The sequence below is a fragment of the Anopheles marshallii genome, chromosome 2 (genome assembly GCF_943734725.1).
Source record: "Anopheles marshallii chromosome 2, idAnoMarsDA_429_01, whole genome shotgun sequence".
In the NCBI taxonomy this organism is placed as follows: Eukaryota; Metazoa; Arthropoda; class Insecta; order Diptera; family Culicidae; genus Anopheles; species Anopheles marshallii.
The window spans coordinates 8,618,416-8,628,743 of record NC_071326.1 but is presented as its reverse complement, the minus strand read 5'-3'; the positions used below and the strand labels follow the sequence as shown (position 1 = coordinate 8,628,743).

General features: G+C 43.3%; 1 protein-coding gene across 1 annotated transcript; it reads left to right on the top strand.

Annotated features, from left to right (window-relative positions):
* The first annotated feature begins 7,362 nt into the window (after positions 1–7,362).
* LOC128719540 (alpha-tocopherol transfer protein-like) lies at positions 7,363–8,824 on the top strand. Its single transcript, XM_053813166.1, has 4 exons — positions 7,363–7,454; positions 7,869–8,060; positions 8,146–8,566; positions 8,639–8,824. Exons 1-4 carry the CDS (start codon positions 7,363–7,365, stop codon positions 8,822–8,824), a joined length of 891 nt encoding a protein of 296 aa, XP_053669141.1.
* The last annotated feature ends 1,504 nt before the right edge of the window (positions 8,825–10,328 follow it).

The window sequence follows — 10,328 nt, the reverse complement described above, 5'->3', positions numbered from 1 at the left end:
GTTCGTGCTCAGCAGCGAAGCAACATCGTGCTGTAGCGTCGCGTTCGGATCATTTATTGTGCGCGTGTTTCAGGTGTATGTTTCTGTTGCTTTTGCCACACGCTTGACGCTGTTTTGTTGTGCTGCTGGAATTTGCTTCCCGTGTGTTATGCTTGTAAGTAAGGGTTTCAGTGTTAAGCGCCGACATCGGCGGGATTCGTTAGACCGTGGAGAAAATCAAACCGAAGAGTGGCTGTGTGTGTGTGTGCGCTAGTGTCTGCGAGGAAAAGTGTCATCCGTACGGTACGCTTTCTCCATTGCGATGCAATTGCGAAGCGGGAAAAGTGCATCTCAAAACTGATCCGCTCGTCGGACAAACCGTTGTTGACAGCGGTGTTGACAGTGAGGTGCTCAAGGGTGGATAAATTATTGGCTGAATTGGCTGCTCGTGGCAAATAAACTGCAAAATCGTGAATAGTGGATGATAGTTTTAAAAAGGTCCGATTGCATCGTAAGATAAAATGTGCAAGTGATGCAATGTTATAATGTGCTAAAGTTGTTCCCTAAAATATACAAAAACAATTGCAATCCCACTGGTTAGTGAAGGTAACAAAATTCCACTTGACGGTAAATAAATGACAGACATTTATTGATTGCATAAAGTAAATGTTATTGAAAACAAAAGATACCAAACCCCTTCATTCGGCATTCCCCACAGCGACCATCGGCGTCTGACAATATTTATCTACATTCCACCCAATTGAAACAGTGGCTACATACAATGCACTTTTGGTGAATGGCTCGTCAAAAAGCGAAAGTGAATGCAAGTGAAAACATGAAACCTTGTTTTCAGCCTGCAAATGCGAAGAAAATTTGCTTTCCTTACGCGATTTGCGTTGGAACACGGTGAAACAAGAGGTGAAATAATTCGCTTATAAAAAGAGAAACAGGGAAGGAGAGTGATAAATGGTTTGGAGTAAAATAGGGCAATTTATAAACTAAACTCACCACGATGAACTGAAATCAGAGCATGTGAGTTACGTTGAAGAGTTAACTATTAAACCGTCTTTTGGAAGAGTTATTCCTCAGTATAATGTGCTGTTCCTAAGTGACTCATTAGTAAGTTTTTTTACCTCATAAGCTACAGCTCTTTGCGGCTGCGAATTAACAGTGACTGAGTTATAACTCTTTGGAGTTGTGATTAATGAGTTAAATAACTCGTTCATGAGTAAGGAGAGACTTTCGGACTTTGAGAGCAAGTTAGATGCGTAAATGAGTTATATCAAGTCTTTGTGAAGATTTTAGAAATCTTACTCAGTAGAAATAATTAACTCACTCATTCACTTTAACTCCGTATTCATATTCACTTTGGCAATACAACAACCTATGTAATAGGATGATCTGCCATAAAATCTGTTTTCAACGGCTTTGTTTCATGAAATGCTTGTCTTTTCTTGTCCAGCTAGCTTCCAAAACGAAGTCATTAAGCACTCGGCGCAGGCCACCTACTTTTGCAACAATGTTAGTGTGGGATTGGTCTTTTTACCGCGAAAAATGTACGACGCATCTTCATCTCTGGGGTAATCATCAAATGATTTTGACAATTGCTTAGCAGCGAAAAAATTTTGCTCAACTTGCTTATTGCCATCAAATGGAATCTGAGTGCCAGAGATTGTTGCTTCAGACTATTATTTTGTTGCCTGCACCTTCACAACCACCACAACACCACCATCAGCATCCAATCAGCACAAATAATTATCGTCAATTGCCTTATGCTGTACTGGGAAAAGCTACGTTTTCGCCCTCTTATCTTATCGTACAAATGGCCGATACAATGATTATGGAAACGACGCCGTTGCCGGATCGTTTACTGGAGCGACACGTTATTTAATTGATAATGTGAGATAATAACCGGGTTATCTCCCACGTTTGTTGTTCTCGTGAAGGTGTGTTTGCAATCAAAATCATTTTAATTGTGTACCGACAGTTGAAATCTTTACAGCATACAATTGCCATTCTATGATGTTGTTGAAGGAAATATCCAAGAAGAAACAAAACTAAACTTAGAAACAATTATTTGAAAAATTGCTTTGCCCGAAAATGATACTGTGCTATCAGAAAACATGCACACTTAACAAAGGAACTTGTAAACACGTTCTCAGCGCCAACGGAATGCAACCCACGGAAAGCATATAGCCGGTTGCGATCGCTTAGGAAGGAAGGAATGCATCGAAGAATTGCAATCAAAAATCGATTTACCATCGGATCGGATGCAATCGGTGCCCGCCCTGAAAACCTTGGCCCGGCAGTGTACCAACGTACGTTAACACCCTTTGTACGGCCAGAACAGTTTATCAGAACGACCTTGGCCAGCGGTTCGTGCAACATAAAGAAGCGATCCGATTATGTCGATTATGCAGCCCCGCTGCGCGATCGTAGCAACGGCGGTGTGCTGCCGCAACCGCGATGGGCAGCGATGGGGCTACCTAACCTTGTTCTTTGGTTTGTTTTGTGCTGAAACCATCCGGCCGCCGCACGGAGGAGTTCGGATTGGCGTTACAGTTTTTTTTTTGTGTAGACAACCCATGCTCCAGCATGATGTAAGTGTACTTTCATTGCAAAGAGCTACCACTACCACTTGGCAATCAGGCTCGATCGTCGAGATGGGCTGTGAATGTGGGTCAATGCTTTGCTGGGGTTTTGGCGAGGAACTTTCCATGGCGTGTTGTTGGGGTTGCTCCGTTTTCACGCTCAAAACGAAACAAAGTGAATGCAGTTCTGTAGACTGGTTACTGTTCCTAATATCTGCAACAAATTACGCACTTTACCAGCACTCTCCTTGACATTTGCATGTACCCGCTATTTTAGTGAACACCTTTGCTGGTAGAGGCTACTCATTATCATTATCTAACATTCTCCATCAACTGTTATCAAGTGCAAGTTTTTAATCGCAACCTTCAATACAGTAGACCAGTTCGATGCAGTCGTGGGTCCCATAATTACAATTAACCCGCTAATAGACAGGAACCTGTTCATGGTGAACCACCAGGTTTAGCGAGGGTTTCAATCACCATACGCACTGCTTATTAATGAAGACAACGGTAGGGAGTGATTCTAATGACGGTACAGCACTAACCGCACATTGTGATTGTTACGTATCAATTGCACTCAAATCCGGGAAGCGTTACCATTAGAACCTGTCCCAACACCCCGTTTCAATGACCCGAAATCAAGGTTAAGCGTGGACGCGTTGTGCCATTACCAGCGTTATTTCTGCTTCCCAATGTCGGACGATACCGGCCACTTTAACGATTCAACGATTTACGTCAATCGGGTATGGGGGGACTACGGTATCTCACAAGTGATCAGACGAGCGATCATACCTGCCTGGGGGGGGATTTCGATCTGCTGCACTGAGACAGGTTTTTTAGAAGAATTAGACAAGAATGATGAATTGGAAAAAAATGCCATTAACGAGGAACTCTACGCCAAAAAAGTAAGTATGGAGGGTGATTACGTAATTTGAGGAGATCTACTCAGACAAAAACACTTCAAACACGAAAACGGATATTTGAATATCTTAAGCTATCGTCGAAAACATATCACAGAGAAGGTGCTGTTTGTTGCGCATCTTCACCAATTTATCAAAGAAAATTATACAAAAATTCAATAATAAAACGAAATTGATTGAAAATAAAGCTTTAAAATTTGGGAACAGTTAGGCTTATGAATGCTAGAGCTACACTTGATTAACAGTTTAATATGCAGAAAAGTCTCATACCATCTTTGTCTTGAGAATTATCGTAAGATTAAGAAGCATCTCAGCTAACAATACAACCTTCAATTGCATGTAACTTCAGTATTGTGTTACGCCTTTCATCCAACAAACATCAAGTGAGATACGGTACCTTGTCAATCAATTCGCATAAATAAGTGTCGAACGGTGTAAGTGTGAAATTGTGCCCGACATACAACTCGTGCCCATCCTTTCGCTCTCACCCAACGCCGAACGAACGTACGGGGAATACGAGGAACTGACAAAAGGTATTAAAAAAATGAGCTCGATGCATAAAAAGATTGTGTAACATCGTTATTCCGCCTCTCAGCCGTACCTCTCAAAAACGCACGAAACGGAGATACGGTCCGGGAAAGTAACACAAATGCACCGTACTCGACAATTTTACCGAACCTGTACGTACGTACAGCAGCAGCGTTGTGCCTACAGGTCTGCTGGGATTTACTGCGCACGGTAACGTAATCCGCGAGGTCGACGGAACATTAATTTTTGGACAAGTATGCTTTCGGTGCTGCGAGTTCGCCTGCCTCCCGATGGAATGATGCGCGAGGGTTCGGAGGGCTGAAGAACAGCTGTGGATGAAGGCATTCATATAACCTCACAAAACATGAACGCACCTGGTCAAGGGAAAGTGCGAACTGAAGGGGCACATTGTGTTTGGGGCTCAATGAAAGTGAGTTTGTGAACACGCTACAGTATCTTAAATGTATTTGAAGTACTTGCCTTTTCGATTGCATGCACGAATATGGGTTGTTGGTGTATCGATGTGATTTTATATCTATTTTTTAAGTTGCTTGTGTTAAAATTCAACACATAAAGCAAGGATTGGAATTTCTGGAAGGCCTTCTACAATGAGTTTAATAAGCCAATCACCAAGCGTTCTGAGGTCAGTAAGGCCCTCAAAACCCAATAAATGTCGTTGATAGTCTCACAATACTTAAGCTGAAAGGTAAATTGGTAAATTTAATCAACATTTAAAGGTCTTGCCTTCTGCATGAACCAATAAGAATAATTTGAATCCAAGGGGATCTTTGATTATTTTGACCTCTAATGTAGTTTTTATGTTTACATTTACAATATGAAACTGTGTTCTACTGTAAATATGATAAGTATAACGACAACTGTTAAGAAACTTTTCAATTTGTACGATCCGTCTTTAAAGATGCTCGACTTTTCCACTTTTGTTATGTGCGATCAGTACATCATCCGGTTCTAGTGACATAGATATTTGTTATTAACACACACCGACATTTGAGGTTAGCAACGAGACATTTATGAAACACCTCATGTGTGGGGAGTTTATTTGATAATTTTATTAACAGCCACTACCATCGCGTAACATCCCAACACGCTGGCAGGCGGTTTCACTTCCCTAGCCCCGGGGTGTGTTGTATACCTGTAGCACCCGAAAGGCGACCAAAGCGGGGATGAGAGACACTTCATTATGCCATTACGCAGATGAATCGCGGGCAGATTATTCACGCGACCGCCTGTAGCCGGCGATCTCCCTCTGTGGGTGCGTACTTTTCGGCGCTAAGCCATTTCGCAAGTGTTGGCCCAGCTCGGAAAGCACTGGGGAAAGGTAATGTTCATGCACAAGGTGTGCAGCAGTGTGCGTTGTACGTACGCATGTCTCGTTACACTCATCTTCGATCACACCCCTCCCCGACGGCATGATGATGTTTAGACGAGTGAGGCGAAAAAAGTCGAAGAGAAATGGAAAGTTTTCGCGTCACAGGTCTTGCAAAGGTTTTTTTTTACTTCAAGTGCCCCCTGTGCGCTGCATTAAACGTTGAAGCTGAGGTGATGCTCGTGACGAGTGGAGCAAGTTTGTTTTTGAAATGTGTTATGCATTCTCTCGCTTTGTCGGCTTGAAGTTGCTACAGGAAGGTCACAAACAGGTGGCTGCTGCCGTGAGATGATACAGTCGCATTCTTTGAATCGCAATCGCAGCGAAGGAGGTGATAGTTCTTTTTATGCTGTGTGTCCGGTACCTTTAGGGAAAATGATTACCGTCGTTGCTGGGAGTTGTGTGTTGGCGGAATATCAGAGGCTGTTTTGTGATCATTTATTTGAATCGCACAACCGCCTGTGTAACTAAATGAGAACAGATGCTTTGAAAGCTGTAACTAAGCTGCAACGAAAATGTAAACCTCTGGAGGCAAAGCATGGTAAGTTACAAAGCAAAAAGCTTTCGCAAAACTCATTTGCCAAATTCATGTCACTTTGTTGAACTTTCCTCATGGGGTCAAGCATGAACCATGGTACGAAACAAACTCAGACAAAAGTTCTTGGAAGGTCTTCAGCTACTAATGCTCTCTAATGATTTCACTGGAATACAGTCGTCAACAGTTGTTAGAAAATGTACCGTGTCGTTATGCTCAGACATGTTACGAATTTGGCATTCATTGTTTGAAGAAAATTGGTACAATAAAGTCAACTGTTAATGGGATTTATGTGACGGGTTTTGTGAAAAATCACTGTGCCAACTCCTGAGCCGGTATAGCACATTCGCGTTTCATTTCAGTTATTAATTAACCATCGAGTATAATTTCCATAAGCTCACATTCGCAACCTTGTGGCGCGCACCTAATTAGAGTGACCGCAAGCAGCACGGCAGCATAAGCGCCGCTACATGAACTCACAAATTCTTCAAAAACCGTGCCCTTGAAGATGATGTATGCAAACCAACGACCCAACTCTTTCGCTGGTCACAACCGTACACGAGCCAAGTGGCAAACAAATGACGCCAGCACGCACATGCTTCCTTCTCGAATCGGATACGGCATGGCATGGTGTATGCTGTATGATGTGCTGTGACGCGATTATGTACGCGTCGGGCGCGCCTTTTCATGCACGATACGCTTGCTTGAGCTTTCGATGGCCAAGGTTATGTCGCGGTGGTTTTATTTTGTTTGCCTTTTTGTTTGCCCACGACGTCCATCAGAGACATGAACAAGGGAGGAAACAGAAGCTGCAATAATGGCAGTTTAAATTTTATTTGAACTCTTTTTTTTGTGAGACAATAAGTGAGAAAGAACACATCGAGTAAGATAGGTTGTATCAAATTTTCAACATAAAAAAGGATAATTTAATACAATTTGACTTACAACCTATTACCTAGACAACATGTTAAAAATATTCGTACAAGGTTGAACTTTCGATCAACATAAACCTTCTTTGTAAGAATTATATTACAACATTAATAATATAACAACAATATTTACATTACAAATCTGCGCCGGAAAACCGCCGGAACAACTTCTAGTGCATGTACGATGGAAAATCCCACGGCACCGTTTACGGCCCTTCGATTCACTTGTGCGCAGGCAACAGCGTGCAAACGACAACTCGCAGACAGCCGAGACGATGGATAATAATTTAAAACATTCCCTTTTGCTTTCCTTCCCACACTCGGCAGCTTACAGAAGCGAAAGTTAATAGAACACCGAACACCGCCATTCGCTCCACCACCGGCCAGTGCGTATCGGTGGCTTAGAGGTTGAACAACTGCTAGGGCTGCTGTACCGTGCCGGGCCGAAAACTCACTCCGGGGAAAAAAAGCACCCTGCTCCTTAGTGCCAATAATGACCACTTTATCACATCCCTTCAAAGACAGTCCGGAGCCGCTGGAAGTGCCCAAAGAGCATGCCGCCAACGTGGACACTCTGTACGAATGGTAAGCAACCGGGCCGTGCAGCAATTGCTCTCGGTATGATGACTTCATTTGCTTGATTAAATGCGGAATGCGTAAGCAAGTCGGCTGTTTGTGTAAGAAGCGCAGGGCAAACAATCATTTCCATACACTGCTACTGCATTTAGTTCTCTGGGGAGGGTTATTTTTTTGTTTAACGTTCATGAATTCCGGCCCCAAAACGAATCGACCTATCGTGTGCTGAATTATTCAGAACGTTGGAAGCCACAGCAATTGTATCTTTTGATTTTAGTGTCGATATGTGCTATGCCGTCCATAGTTTTGTATTCAGTTGTATTCAAAAATTCATACCGAATCAAAGACTGAAACTCAAGTTATACGTTTTTCAGTAAAGTTCAATCACTAACTAAAGATTTCTACGATACTTTCTTTAAACAGGATGAAAGATCAGCCACGGTTTCCAAGCTTTTCGAAAAATCATGCCTACCTGTTCCTGCACGCCTGCCTGTGGAACGTGGATGATGCGAAGAAAGCGCTACAGAAGTACGCACAGATTCATGCCAATTCACCGGAAATTTTCGACAACCGAGACATTATGGGAGCAGGTGTGCAGATGACACTGAATGCCACGTAAGCGAATTTATCTGTAGCATTACACGCGCCCACATAAAGAAGGCTAATGTTCAAATTTTATTCGCACTCCTCCTGCTTCCAGACACATGGTGGCCCTACCACGGACGACCCCGGAAGGCTATCGGTTGCTGTACTATCGCCTGTCGGATACCGATCCTTCCAAGATGAACTTTACCGAGGCAGTTAAATCGTTCTGCATGTTTAACGATGCCCAGATCAGCGTGGACGGCATCATGGAGGGCTACATCGTCATCTTCGACATGAAGGGCGTCCGGTTGGGGCATCTCGCCCGGGTGCAGTTTGGTCCGCTGCGTGTGTTCATGAACTACATCCAGGACGCGCATCCGGTGCGGCTGAAGAAGATCTACATCGTCCATACGGCCTCCTTCATCAATCAGGTGATGGCGCTGGTGAAACCGTTAATCAAATCGGAACTGCTCGGACTGCTGCAGTTTACGACGGCTGGACCGGAGGAGATTGTCGGTGTTGACTACTTGCCAAAGGTTTGCACTGGGGTCCGTTTTGGGGGATGATCGCCACGCTTAGCTCACCCTCTGCTCTGTTACAATTCGTAGGACTTTGGTGGACCATTCGATGAGGTGGCCATAATGCATGCGGAGCAGAAAAAGCGCCTGGAGACGGAGTACCGCGAATGGTTGATGGATTCCAGCGTGTTCAAGGAAGCTCCCAAGCAGAAAAACTCCAGCTCAACCTCCATCAAACCGCCGGTGAAAGCGTTTCGGGGTTTGGAGATTGACTAGACGGCCGGAACCGTGCGGCCTCGTGCTGTCCGCGTGATATTATTGGGATTTTGTAGCGGATTCAGTAGACATTAGGATGGGGGATTTTCGTGTGGCAGCCCCGGGAGACTAATTTTTTCGGTTCTCTTTGCCGAGCCGGTTTTTTACCTTCCGTTCGCTCGTGTATGGTTTTCGCATCAGTTTGTTATTTTAATCCCTAGTCGTAAGGCCGGTTTGATTGTTTTTCCCTTAATGTATCTCCGTGTGCCTGTTTGAAGTGTCGCGAAAGCACCCACGTTCTAGTTGGAATTGTAAATAAAGACAACGAAGCAAGAACATCCAACGGTTTTTAAAAAAGAAATCTGCGCGTGTGTATTGTTTTATTTTTGTGTTTGTTAAGGGTTAAGAGCATCATCAGCAGATAAATAAGAATACTTTTCAATATCAACTGGAAAATTAAATATAAAGATGAACTTTTTATACTGGATCTTCTCAATAAAAGTAAAATAATTGGCATAGATTTTAACAAGTGAAGACGAAGGGGGGGTTAGGTTAGGGTTAACAATTATTTGAAATGTTTTCCTTGGTCTTTTAAAGCTCAATATTATTAAAAGATCCAAAAGAACGTTGGTTTATACACGGAGATTGTGAAATTTACATACCCAACTCGTGTACTTGACATAATTTAACATCAAATCCTACCTTACACCAAAAATATTTCCTTATAAATACACATATCGCTCTCTTTATCTCCTTCCCATCCTCCCACCTCTTTGTTTCGCCCTTCATCCACCAAACCGAGGCCCGCATCCTTATTCAAACTGCTACCGCTCATGCCTTCATGGTGTAGATGCTGTTGATTAAAAGTCTAATCGTGTTTTTCTGGCTCGATTCCTCAACCAAAACGTAAACCGGTCTCTGCACACTTTTCCCGACATAATTTCCTGTTCCCCCACCCTTCACACACCGACTCCCACCACTGCTCTGCCCCGGATGGGAGGGGGGGGGGGGTGGGGGGGGGTCTGGCGAAAAGTTTGCGGATTACAAAGCGGCACGCAAAACGCAAAAAAACAAACAAAACAAAACAAAATGGCATACACCCCATCGGCCGGAATGGACGGGTGCAGTTAAGGGGCAATTTGTTGCTAAACTAAATCCCGACCCGCTTAACCGTAGGGCGGATGGGAATATTTTTGTCTGCCTTGTTTCATTTTTTTAGCTTCCTTTTGCACACGGTGGTTTTATTCTGTCCAATCATTGCGCGAAGGAATGAGTATGAAAAAAAACCCAACAGTACCAACCAGCTGACCTTCTGTGTAACATTGGTCAAAGGCTCAGAAACAAAAGTAGTTATTCTGGATGGGGAAAAAGGGGATGAGGTTGTTTTTTTGTTCAAGTTTTCGAAAATACATAATTAATAATGTTTTAACATTTACAGCACAAAGAGGCAAATCAACTGGTGGGATCATGTTAAAACTACATTGGAGGGTTCATACACGTGGTCTTTCCTTTGTTCTTGGCGCTC

Excerpts from the sequence above, each read along its gene's own strand:
- LOC128719540 (XM_053813166.1), top strand. The coding sequence starts at position 7,363 with ATGACCACTTTATCACATCCCTTCAAAGACAGTCCGGAGCCGCTGGAA. Across the intron at positions 7,455-7,868 it reads GTGGACACTCTGTACGAATG|GATGAAAGATCAGCCACGGT; the intron begins GTAAGCAACCGG and ends TTCTTTAAACAG. Across the intron at positions 8,567-8,638 it reads GTGTTGACTACTTGCCAAAG|GACTTTGGTGGACCATTCGA; the intron begins GTTTGCACTGGG and ends TACAATTCGTAG.